The sequence below is a fragment of the Rhinatrema bivittatum genome, chromosome 9 (assembly GCF_901001135.1).
Source record: "Rhinatrema bivittatum chromosome 9, aRhiBiv1.1, whole genome shotgun sequence".
Taxonomy (NCBI): Eukaryota; Metazoa; Chordata; class Amphibia; order Gymnophiona; family Rhinatrematidae; genus Rhinatrema; species Rhinatrema bivittatum.
Window position 1 is genome coordinate 213,868,449 of NC_042623.1, and position 13,610 is coordinate 213,882,058.

The following is a 13,610-nucleotide window of genomic DNA, read 5'->3' on the forward strand; positions in this document are numbered from 1 at the left end:
GGGTCAGGTGCGGGAAGAAGAAAAGGCCAGTCGCAGTTGACAGCCTCCACTAACGCTGCTGCCGTTCCCATCCGAGCTTGAACGTGCTGGCCCAGGCAGCAACAGCAGCAGTGGAAGATTGTCCATCTCTCACTCGGTGAAGGAAGAGGAGGGAAGAAGAGTGGGATACCGGTAGTACGCAACACACCTGCCAATGCTTGGCGATATACTGGTTGAGAATCGCTGCTGTAGAGCATGATAGAATTTGGACGATGAAAATTCTTTTTCATGCCTTTGATAAAAGATTTTGTGGCAAACAGTTATCTTTATTTCCTGATGTCGCTAAAGTGACACAGCAAAATGGAAAGATTTTTTGCTTAAAAAACATGTGGTTAATATTAGTGCATCATTTCTTCTTCAATTTCCTTGCACATGTATTGTTAACTTAGGTACACTGAAATATGTTTCTTTGATCCTGATCAGCTAGACGTTTTTTTGCAGAATAGAGAGAGATCCTTGCTTATTGCTGTGCCCCTACCCGCGCTTCATGCAGACAGGGCCTTACCTCCGCGGCCCTGTGCCGCCGCTGACCTTGCCGGGCGCTGCACCCGGACACCGCCGCTCCCCGCGGCTTGGAGCCGCTGCCAGTCGCCGCTGCCAGTCGCCGCTCCTCTTCGCGGTCTGGAGGCCACCGCTGATGCCTCTGCTCTTTGCGGCATGAGCCAAAGCCTATGCCTGTCCTCTCGCGGCCCTGAGACTGCCGCTGAAGCTGCCCCCCGAGGCCCTTCTTCAGCAGCTGGATGCCGCGTTGCTGCACCTCCCACGTCGGGGCCTGCGCAGCCCAGCTCCTTCATGGTTTGGCGTCTGCAGGGCCACTGTCCAGGGTCCTGCAGACTTCCTCTGACTGCTCCTCCTAAGGGGCAGGCCCGTGGCTTTCCCCCATTCTTATTGGGCCAGCCAGGCATGGTCCTCCAGGTAGCTCCTCCCAAGGAGTTGTCTCTCAGCCTTACTTAAGGGTTCGTCCGTTACTTCATCCTTGTCTTTGCATCTATCCAGATGCTCCTGAAGACGTCTTTTCAGTTCTGATGCTGTTCCAAGTCCGGATGTCCGTGAGTCCAGATCCTGATCCTTGTTCCAAGTCCGGATGTCCGTGAATCCAGATTCTGACGCTGTTCCAAGTCCGGATGTCCGTGAGTCCAGATCCTGATCCTTGTTCCAATTCCGGATGTCCGTGAGTCCAGATCCTGATGCTGTTCCAAGTCCGGATGTCCGTGAGTCCAAATCCTGATCCTTGTTCCAAGTCCGGATGTCCGTGAGTCCAGATCCTGATGCTGTTCCAAGTCCGGATGTCCGTGAGTCCAGATCCTGATCCTTATTCCAAGTCTGGATGTCCGTGAGCCCAGATCCTGATGCTGTTCCAAGTCTGGATGTCCATGAGTCCAGATCCTAATCCTTGTTCTGGATGTCCATGAGTCCAGATCCTGATCCTTGTTCCATGTCCGGATGTCCGTGAGTCCAGATCCTGATGCTGTTCCAAGTCCAGATCTCCGTGAGTCCAGATCCTGATCCTTGTTCCAAGTCCAGATGTCCGTGAGTCCAGATCCTGATGCTGTTCCAAGTCCGGATGTCCATGAGTCTAGATCTCCGTGAGTCCAGATCCTGATCCTTGTTCCAAATCCGGATGTCCGTGAGTCCAGATCCTGATGCTGTTCTAAGTCCAGATATCTGTGAGTCTAGATCCTGGTCCGTGTTCCAAGATGTCCCATGATCCAAGATGTTCCTAGTTCCAAGATGGCTGTGAGTCCAAGTCCAGTGATGTTCCTTGTTCCCTTCCTGATGTCGTCCTGGTCCTGATATTCCAGGTCCTGAAGAACCCATTCCTCCGGCGAGTCCTTGTTTTTAAAGTCCGAGGTTTGGTCCTCAAGTGCTAAGTGCCAAGATTTATCTCCTTGTATCCAGTCCTGACTCCGGAGGCCCCAAGGGGTTGTTTCGCTCCTGTGCTATGAAAATTCCTGAGCTCGCCCCGCTCCCCTCGTGGTCTGCGACCAGCCTCCCAGCTGTGTAGGGCACTTAGGGGACAGTGTGGTCCGCAACCAGCCCCACATGCTGTGTAGGGCGCCTGAGGGTCTTGCTCATTCCCACCTGTGTCCTTGTTCTATGTTCTTCTTCCGAGTATACAGTGTGGTCCACGACCAGCCCCACGTGCTGTGTAGGGCGCCCAAGGGACTCGCCTTCTTCATCCTAGTCTATGTCTTCCAAGTCTACATTCCAAGTCTACGTTCCGGGGTAGATTTTCAAAAAGCGCGCCTCAGCGTACTTTTGTTGGCGCATCAGGCGCAAACAAAAGTACGCTGGATTTTAGTAGATACGCGCGTAGCCGCTAAAATCCTGGATCGGCGCGCGCAAGGCTGCCGATTTCGTGTAGCTGGCGCGCGCCGAGCCGCGCAGCCTGCCGCTGTTCTTGCTTTCGCCCTCCCCTCACCTTCCCCTCCCTTCCTCTATCTAACCCACCCCCCGGCCCTATCTAGACCCCCCCTTACCTTTGTCGGGGGATTTACGCCTCCCGGAGGGAGAAGTAAATCCCCGCGCGCCAGCGGGCCTCTAGCGCGCCGAGACGGGACCTGGGGGAGGTTCCGGAGGGCGCGGCCATGCCCCCGGACCGGCCCGAAACCACACCCCCGGGCCCGCCCCCAAAATGCCGTGTCCCGCCCCGAAAATGCCGTGCCAATCGGCCCCGCCCCCGACATGCCCCCGACACGCCCCCCTCGAAAAACCCCAGGACTTACGCGAGTCCCGGGGCTCTGCGCACGTAGGTAGGCCTATGTAAAATAGGCGCACCGGCACGCAAGGCCCTGCTCGCGTAAATCCAGGCGGATTTACGCGAGCAGAGCTCTTAAAATCTGTCCCTCCATGTCTACATCCCAAACTCCACGTCGTACTCCTCAGTTTCAAGTTCCAAGCTCCTAGTCCTTGCCCGAGACTTGTCTTGCCTTGTCTTCCTAGATCCGTCCAGCTCTGTTCCAGTGCCACCCATTTCCGCACACACACCTCACCATAGGTGCAACTCATGTCCCGATCTGAGCCATCCTGTGGCCCAAGGGTTCCACTCCATGAGCTAAGTGATGCGCACCGAGCCACTCCATCGGCCCTTGAAGGCTGCGCTCACCACACTTATTTCCTCTTAAACTAGCATTCCTATTGTGTCTATGATATAGCAATTTGAGGTCTTTTAAAGACAATCTTGCTAATGACTTTCTTCATTATTTTTCTTTTTACTGTCGTCCAATATTCTGTAATGTCAGTTTTGACTTAAATTATTAAAAAATTATTGAAATAAGAGTTTAAAAAAAAGTTCCTCCCTTATCTTGCAACATCCAGGATATCGCACTCAGTTCTCAAAGAAGATTCAGGAACCCAAGAATAAGTTGTTTACAGTGGGATCTGCTAGAACAAGACATGTGACTATATGATTCTCAATTTCACCAACTGTGCAGCATCCTGAATATCCACCCCCCACTCCCACAGAGAAATCAAGACATACAGGATTCATAAACTGAGGGAGATGAAGAAAGAAATCAGGAAAGCAAAAGATAAGTGGAAGAAAGGATTGCTAAAGAGGTAAAGCGAGGTGACCCAACATATTTCAGATATCAGAAAAAGTAGGGAGGCCCGAAGTAGTATAATGAAATTGAAAGGTGACAAGGAACAAAGTATGGAGAGAGAGATGAGGAAATGGCAGAAAATTAAATACTTCAGTTCGATAGTCACTAAAGAAGAAACTGGAGAAGGACCGTTGCTGGATGAGAAGACTATAGATGGGGGTGAGGTAGATGAAACATCGTTTACAGAAGAGAATGTATGGGAAGAGCTAGGAAAACTGAAAGTGGATAAGGCCATGGGGCCGGATGAGGTACATCCCAGGATACTGAGGGAGTTAAAAGATGTGCTGGCAGGTCTTCTGAAAGAACTGTTCAGTAGATCCCTTGAAACGGGAGTGGTGCCATGTGACTGGAGAAGAGCTGTGGTGGTCCTGCTTCACTAGAGTGGTAGCAGAAAGGAGCCTGGAAACTACAAGCTGGCTAGTCTTACCTCAGTGGTGGGAAAATTAATGGAGATGCTGCTGAAGAAAAGGATAGTGAACTATCTACAATCCAGCAGCTGGACCCGAGACAGCATGGATTCACCAGGAGAAGGTCCTGTCAGACAAATCTGATTGAATTTTTTTTTTTTTTTTATTAGATGACTAGAGAATTGGATCAAGGAAGAGCACTCATGCTTTACTTGAATTTTAGCAAAGCTTTTGATACGATCCCAAATATGAGGCTCACGAATAAAATGAAAAGCTTCGGACTCAGCACCAAGGGGGCGGTGTGGACTACAAGCTGGTTGACTGACAGGAGACAGCATGTAATGGTAAATGGAACCTATTCTAAAAAGAGAACGGTGTTAAGTGGAGTGCCACAGGGATCAGTTTTGGAAGCATTCTATTCAATAATTTATTGAGCAACATTGCAAAAGATAAAGTTTGTCTATTTGCAGATTATACTAAGATCAACAACAGATTGGACATGCTTGAAGTAGAGAAAATGAAAAGTGATTTAAGAAAGCTTGAAGAATGTTTTGAAGACTTAGCAGCTGGGATTCAAAGCTGAGAAGTGCAGAGTCATGCATCTGGGTGTGGTAATCCAAAAGAGTTGTATGTTATGGGGTGAAAGACTAATGTGCATGGACTGGGAGAGGGACCTTAGGGTAATAATGTCTTGCGATCTGAAGGTGGTGAAGCAATGCAACAAGGTGATAGCTAAAGCCAGAAGAATGCTGGATTGCAAAGAAGGAATAACCAGTAAGAAAAAGGAGGTGATAATGCCCTTGTACAGGTCATTGTTGAGGCCTCACTTGGAGTACTGTGTTCAATTCTGGGCACCATATCTCAAAAACGATAGAGGAAGGATGGAAGCGGTCCAGAGAAGAGTGACCAAAATGGTGTGGAGTCAGTATCGGAAGACTTATGAGGAGAGGTTGAAAGATCTGGAAGAGAGGGGGTGCAGGAGAGATATGATACAGACCTTCAGATATCTGAAAGGTTTTAATAATGCATGTTCCTCAAACCATTTCCATTGGAAAGCAAATACTAGAACTAGGGATCATGATATGAAGCTTCAGGGTGGATGAGTCAAAACCAACGTCAGGAAATATTTCTTCATTGAGAAGTTGGTGGATGCCTGGAATGCCCTTCCAGAAGAGGTGGTGAAGACGAAAACAATAAATGAATTCAAAAAAGGTATGGGATAAACACTGTGCATCCCTAAAGGCTAGAGTTGGAAATTAAGAAAAGGGTTCATTGTAGGGGGGAGCAGCAGGCTACTATCCCTAACAGAGTTAGCTTACATGGTTTTGACACAAATGCAGCATCTCTCTCTGAGTCAGTGGCGGTGGGGGGAGGAGGGGGGAATTGGATTCAGATGACAGCCAATGTTGGGTTCTGACTTTTATGGTCCAGGGTACTGATATGCAGACATTATGGAAAAAGCGCTGGACTGCTTCTGCAGCAAAGTCCAAAAGCAAAGCACGTTGAAGCAGCAGCAGCATTGTATGAAATCAAAAGACCATTCACCCTGTAAAAATGTTGCTAGCAGTAATTTTGTTATGGGTTTGACAGTTGCTTGGTTTTGGTTGTTAATATTATGCCCTTAACTTGCACAGAGCAGTGTTAGTACCCTTAACAGAAACGTGGGGGGGGAGGGGGGGTATCCTGCATGGAGAGGCAGTTACTACCATAAGAAACTTGCTGGGCAGATTTGGATGGACCATTTGGTCTTTTTCTGACATTACTGTGTTATATTATGATGTTACTGCTCTGCCTAATGTTAAAGTTATTTGGGTATATTCAGTGGCACAGCTGTGTCACTGAATATTCCATTAAGTTAGCTGGATAACTTTATCCGGCTAACTTAACTACCTGGTTAGCCTTTCAGTATCGATCCCATACTGTTCAGAGGTTGATAGCATACCATAAATGTATTAGGTTAAATCTAAGTATCTGGGGGGAGGAGTCAAGATGGCGGCACGCACTGAGCCCTAAGTCTGAGCTCTCTGGACTTTTGTTGAATTTATTCCCTTTGAAGAAATGCCTGCTAAAAGAAAAGAGAAAGTACGGACCTACCCGTCCGTGCAGACTCCTTATTCAAGTTTCCAACCGGAGATAACTGGCTTTATGTGCCCCCGCGCACAACAGAGGAGAACCGAGGAAGCTGATGTGCACGACGGCATGGGAGAGCCATCTGGGCCGGCAGGGGAGGTGTCTCTTAGCCCGGAAGAGAGGAGACCGCCTGTGCAGAGAGCTGGCGAGGAGCTAGAAGGGGAAGAGCCGGTGGCAATTCAAACCGGCACTCCTTCACAGAGCCCCTCGCGTTTGCCAGACGGTGTTGATCCGGGTCCCTCCACCTCGAGCCCAGTGGAAGAACAGAGAAATGCGGTGATATCTGAGTCCAGCGGGAAGCTGGAAGAAAGCATGAACGCCGACAATGCCCCCAGGCAGCAGTTAATAGCTATACCAACATGGGCTGCACAGGTAACGTTAGATTCTCTATGGGACTTTATGGCTGGGATGGCCTCTGCAATAAATTCTTTGAGTGATAAATTGGAGCAATCTAATTCACAAAGCCTTCAAAATTCCACTGATATACAAAAACAAGTCGATTTACTGAAAGGAAAAGTCAGTGGTTTGGAAGAGAAAGGCAATGAGTTTCAGAAGTATAAAATAGCGATTAAAGACCGCGAGGTTCTATCTAGGCCGATGGAATTCCTTGAAAATAAATCTAGACATTTAAACCTTCGTTTGACAAATTTTCCCAGAGTAGTAGGGGAGATTCCATACACCACTTTAAAGAAATTCTTCATGGAAAAATTGGAAATTACTGAAGCAAATTTTCCATCTATCAACACCTGCTTTTTTCTTCCTTTCCCAAGACAGTCAAAGTGCCAGTAATGTTCCCTTTGCAGGAAATCTAACGGGTTTTTTGGAAGATTCAACCCTGGAAGTTATAAATAGGGGAACACTTCTGGTATCCTTTATTACATCGAAGGTTATTGGCTTGGTGATGAAGTCGTATTTCAGGAAATATCCTATAAACTTTCATGAAGCAGCAGTGAAAATATTTCCAGATTTAGCCCCAGCCACGCAGGCCAGGCGTCGAGATTTTTTAAACCTCAGACAAGAGGCTGTTGGGCTGGGCTTTACAGTAAAAATTTTGTTTCCTTGTAAATGTTTCCTTTCAAAGGGTAATGAACGCTTTGTGTTTTTTACGTCAGACCAGTTAAAAGAATTTATAGATGCCAGGGAAAATTAACATCTTAACCCAGTAAGATTGATATGGAGTGTTGGTAAAGTGTATCTGCCATCAGTCTTTCTACAGTTATTTTTTGTGTTGTACTTCCTTAAAAGATTTCAAACTTCCTCCCCACTATATATTCTGCTGGGAGTGGGAATTTATGGTTGAAAGCATATAATGTTTAATTATGTGATTACCCTAACTTGTTTGTTTCCTGGAATGTTCTTTGTTTGTTTCCTGGAATGTTTCTTGTTTGGATGTTTCTTGTTTGGATGCCTTGGAATGTTTCTTGTTTGGATGCCTGGAATGCCCTTCCGGAGGATGTGGTGAAGACCAGAACTGTGAAGGACTTCAAAGGGGCGTGGGATAAACACTGTGGATCCATAAAGTCAAGAGGCTGCCAATGAAGAGTGGGTGACTCGCCAGAATGATGGCTACTGCCTGGAGTCAATACCCTTATTAAATAAACATACACAGGCTTACGGTGACTCCAACATCGCTCTAAGCTTCAACAGCAAGAGGAAATGTGGAAAAAAGGATTCACACTCACAAAGAGGGGAGTAGCTGGCTTGTTACAGCGGTTACTACCCCAAATCAAATAAGCCTGATACTTCACTTTCAATGCATATACAGCAAAGTTCTCTGATTCAACGGCAGGGGAGAAGAAAAACTGATACTTCACACATCCAGCAGAGCTCTCTGCTTCAACGGCAGGGGAGAAGAAAAGAGGGTTCGCACTCACAAAGCGGGGAGTAGCTGGCTTGTTACGGCGGTTACTACCCCAAACCAAATGTGCCTGATACTTCACTTTCGATGCACATCCAGCATGGCTCTCTGCTTCAACGGCATGGGAGAAGACTTATACGTCACGCATATCCAGCATAGCTCCCTGCTTCAACGGCAGGGGAGAAGAAAAACAACCAATAAGGGCTAATAACATAGTCTGGGTGGGGCAAATAGGCATGGGTGCAGCTTGCTTATTGCGGCGGCTGCTACCCCTAACGAATCAAGCTAGATATTTCACTTGGATGCAGCTCCATCACTGCTCTCTACATTAAAGGTGGGGGTGGAAGGGAAATAGAACCAAGAGCTAAGAGAAACAGATAAGTATGAGAGAAAATATGTGTGAAGCTTGCTGGGCAGACTAGATGGGCCATTTGGTCTTCTTCTGCCGTCATTTCTATGTTTCTATGTTTTATAACTATTTTTCTTTCTTTTTACTTTCCTTTTATGAAAAGGAAAAATGTAAAGTTAGGAGTAAAAATTTTGTTTATGTTATTAAGAACCCACTGTATTTTTTTATAAGCAAATAATATTTTGTTTATCTATTGGAAAATATAAATAAAGAATTAAAAAAAAATCTAATTATCTGATTGGAGTAGTTTGTTAGTGGTAATCCAGAACAAAGCAAAAACACTATACAGCTTTACCTGCTCTTACTGATGATCTACAGTGGAGACCAATATATCTCATGCTTCGTTATCGAGCTTTCAAGGATCAGCCTTGCCTTCCTCTGCTACAGAGTTAATTGACTCTGAATCCCTGCCATGAAATTCTAAATCTCCTCTGTTGAGGGTTCTTAATCCTTATATAAATTATTTGAAAAATGCTAACATAATGAAAATATTGCACTTTTCTAAACGTTTCTCACACTTTCTTAAGCATTCTTTACGATGAAGTTCTGTAGGAACCCCCTATGCACCTGCTGATTGTGTCTGTGTGTGTTTTTTACCATCTGCATAGGTGCAGACAGTTTACGCACGTAAAATTCATAGCTACTGGGGAAATTCTGGGGAAAATACACACACACACAAAACTCAATGGAAGGGAAACTACGCTCTTGTGCACTAACTGAAGACAGACAGAAAGAATAGCAGAAGAGCTGCAGCAGGAGCAAATACATACACAGATTCCCCCCAACAATATACATTAGCATCTCAATCCCACGCAATCCTACCATGTACACACAAACTCCCTCCCATCACATACATCGCTTTCACCCCCCCACGCCCCCAAAACACATGCATAAATGCTGAGGGTAAAGAATACCCGTCAAAAAGGTTTTTGTGTACTCCGTACATACACTGTTCAAATCTTGTTTTAATTTTAAGTTCTTCGGTTAAAAATTGTGACAGCTATTCAGTAATAAAAAAAAAAAGTAAATTGAAGCAGTGAAGTCTTTGATACTATTAAATTGCTTTCTATTTAAAAAATATGAATTTTACTGTGATACATCATCTGTGGCAATTACGCCAAGTGGAGCATATATTCAACAAGTGTTACAGAGCAGACTTGCCAAGAGAAACACATTTCCCCAATTCACAAGCCAACTCATCTGCATTTTCCTCATACATATCTATGACAGCTCTTTATACTGTAGGTAAAATATGGTTCCTTGTGTTGTTAGATGGGATATGTGCCTAATGCAAGTTTTAGTGTTTTATAAATAGGGGGAAATCTATTACAGCATTAGCAGATGTGGGAGAGAAGGGAGACGTTGGAAATATTTACGGCCCTCTGTGGAATGTTTTTTCAGGGACAAGTTATAAACGTACCAGGTAGAGTAGCATAAATACAGGAGTATGTAAGCTGAAAGGCTTTTTTTTCTGAGTACACCTTTAGTTAGGGCAGTGGTCTACTTGAAGAATTAGCTTCCAGGCTTCCTTTTAGAAGAGTATGGACACCATGCCCAACCTCTGCAATATCCATTGGGCCTGATATTCAGCACTACTCAGCTAGTTAAGTTTGGACCTAGCCAACTAAGCAGCACTGTGTGAATATTGGGACATAACCAGCAGCTGCCATTCAGAAATTTATATCCATCTAAAACGTTAGCCTGTTAAGTGAGAGGCGAAGCAACTTAGCTAAATAAACACTGATATTCAGTGCTAGTTATCCAGACAAGTCTAGGACTGCTATTCAGCTGTCCTAAAGGTAGCCAAATAAATTAATCTGGCTAACTATAAGATAGCAGAGTATATTCAGCTATGCAGCTGCGCCGCTGAATATCTCTGCCAAATTAGCTGGCTAAGTTTTATTGGGTAAATTGTGCAGTCAGATGGTAGCTAAATATCGTCCCTATTTGTTTTATTGATAGAGAGAGTTTTAGATGTCAGGTCCACTTCAGATTTGGGCAGCTTGTGGTGCTCATTCTGACCTGGTCACATGCCTGATTCATGCAGCAATCATTTAAACCACAAATACTGACATGAAAATGCTTACCATATTTGTAGGGCACGACAGTGCTTTTCTTGTTTGCTTTTCTTCTCTATAAAAAATAATAAAATGTCAAGGATGTAGTTTTACTGTTCTTGCCAGGGTTTTTTTTTTAATTTGTAGGGACTTGAATACCACTGTTTAAAGTACCGGTTGCGGTTCTCCAACCTCCTTGTTGGTTGATGTTATGTTTTGCTAAGGAAATAAAGCGAGAATCGCTTCCTTCAATACATAATAATCCAGCATCGCTCCTCTGTCATTTGTGTGATTTGTACTATGCAGTCTTCCATTTATGTATCTGCTTTTGAAATTAAAACTGGTGAGGCTAGGTTCAGTCAGTAGATGTGCCTAGCCTTTCATGGTTATGATGTCCTGATCTTTGGGCATATTTTTCTTAACTTTGTAAAGTATGTGCAAATAAGCAATTATTGCTGTAATTTATCATGCTGTAATATGTGGGTTCCCACCACTTCTGCTATAGAAAAATAGATGAGTTTTTCAGGTAAGCATATTAGATTAATTAATGTAGGTTTGGTATTGTTTACGTTTGGTTTGGATTACCTGTCTCTTGTAACATTCTCTTCTATGCCAATCCAATGACTATTTTTATAATGTAAAAAAAAAAAAAATACGTACGGTAATGCAAGTGATTTTGCCAACATTAGCAATAGGAATATTGTTGAGTTAACACTATCCTTACACCTGTGCAATATATCACGTACGGTAGTCAGAAACTGAAAATCTGTTTTAGCTAAATTCAGAAAAATGTACTTTTCACAGGTGAATCATTTTGAATGTGGTCCTATATGTAACAAAGTTTCCTTTTTCTTGTATCTTCTTGTTGCAGTTTTCTAGACAAGGCTTACAACAGACTCAGCAGCAGCAACAGACAGCAGCTTTAGTCCGTCAACTTCAGAAACAGCTGTCTAGTAAGTACAAACATTTACATTCTGAGATGAGCTCTCATCCCTTTTTTTGCTTCTTTTTTTCTTGCTTTTTCTGTTTTTCTCTGTGGGCAATGCCTTTCTTACCCTTGCATTTTCCCCCTGTTGTTTCTGACCCAGTCTGATCCGACCTTTCATGAGCTACAGCACCATGAATCATCACTCGCAACTACTTACTAATGGAGTAGGTGATGGCAGAAAAAGGCCAGTGACCCAGGCAGTTTGTCTAATTATTCTTTTTTTTTTTTGCCTCCTATTTTATGATGATGCAGGGAAGAGAGTTTTAGATTTTTTAAGAACCAGGGAACATTTTGGACAAGGGGTAGCCTATTCTGATGGGATGGGCTCCACCTTTACCAAGGTTGAACCGGGCTGCTGGCACGAACATTGCTAAAAGGAGATAGAGCAGCTCCTAAACGAGATCATGGGGGAAAGCAGACAGCTGCTCAGGAGCACATGGTTCGGAGTGAGGTATTGCCTAAAGATACTGTCCAAACAAAAAAAAGTTAGTGTGCCGACAGAAGAGGTATTGTTGCAAGGACTGAAGTAACTCAGGTGGATTTAATTTCAGAGCAGACAAAACTAAATGATTTCTTTGCTTTGGTCTTTACTGAGGAGGATGTTGGGAAAGATATCCACACCGGCAACTTTCTTTGAAGGTGATGATTCATAGGAACTGAAGCAAATTACTGTGAAACTGAAAGATGTAATAAGAGCAATTTGACAGATTAAGGATTAACAAATCATCAGGCCCAGATAATATTCACCCCAGAGGCCTAAAAGAAATACAAAATTGTAGATCTTTTACGAGCACTCTGTAACATATCATTAAATTCAGCCACTGTGCCTGAGAATGCATATCTTCAAAAAGGGCATCTGGTTGGGAAACTATAGACCAGGGAGCCTGATGTTGGTGCTAGGCAAAATATTAAAAATCTATTTTTAAGAACAGAATTACTGGTCATAAGGACATGGGGAGAGCTTACATGGATTCAACAAAGGGAAGTCTTGCTTTACCAATCTATTAGAATTTTTGGAAGATTAAATAAACATGTAGCTGAAGGTGAGACAGTTATAGTGTATCTGGATTTTCAGAAGGCATTTGACAATGTCCCCACAGAGACTCCTCAGGAAATGAAAAAGTCATGGGATAGGTGGTAATGTCAGTTGGTAACTGGTTAAAAGTTAGGGAACAGAGCTGGACTAAATGGTGAGTTTTCCCCAATAGAGAGAGGTGAATGATGGTGTGCCCCAGGGATCTGTTCTGGGACTGATGACGTTTTAACATTTACATAAATAACCTGGAAAGTGAATGTATGAGTGAGGTGATCGATGACACAACTATTCAAAGTTGCTAAAGCATGTGGGAACTGCAAAAGAACCTTGCCTGTCGGGGAAACTGGACATTTAAGTGGTAGGTGAAATTTGTTGTGGAAAAGTGCAAAGTAATGCAGATAGGGAAATATAATCTTAACTCTAGGTACACAATGCCGAGTTCCATATTAGTAGTTACTGACCAGGAAAAGGATCTTGGAGTCATTCTGGGCAAGACATTGAAATCCTCATCTCAGTGCAGTGGTGAGGGTCAAAAAAAAAATTGAATGTTAATTGGAAACGAATGGACAATCAAACTAAGTATATCATATTGCCTCTGTATTGATCCATGGTGCAAACACACTTGGGGGCGGATTTTCAAAGGGTTACGCGCGTAACCCCGAGAATCCGCTCCTGCGTGCGGCGAGCCTATTTTGCATAGGCCCGGCAACGCATGCATGTCCCGGGGCTTGAAAAAGGGGGCGGGACGGGGTTGGAGCCTCCAGGCCATTTGCCGCTGTGCCCGGGATCGTGGGCCAGCTGTCAGCCGGTGCACACAACCTACACCTGCCCGGAGGCAGGTGCACCTTCTAAGTTAAAGATAAGGGGGGGTTTAGGTAGGGCTGGGGGGCAGGTTAGATAGGGGAAGGTGGGGGTGTGGAAGGAAAGTTCCCTCCGAGGCCGCTCCGATTTCGGAGCGACCTCGGAGGGTAGGCTGCGCGGCTCGGCGCACGCAATGTGCATAAGTGTGCACCCCCTTGCGCACGCCGACCCCAGATTTTATAACATGCGTGCGGCTGCGCGCGCATGTTATAAAATCGGGCAT

At 44.7% G+C, this 13,610-nt stretch overlaps 1 protein-coding gene across 1 annotated transcript in view; it reads left to right on the forward strand.

Moving 5' to 3' along the window:
* Nucleotides 1-13,610, forward strand: part of MED12L (mediator complex subunit 12L) — a 764,678-nt gene that overhangs the window by 723,205 nt on the left and 27,863 nt on the right. The window contains exon 44 of the mRNA XM_029616044.1: nt 11,374-11,455. Within this exon, the coding sequence (XP_029471904.1) occupies nt 11,374-11,455 (82 nt within the window). The remainder of the gene's footprint in view (nt 1-11,373; nt 11,456-13,610) is intronic.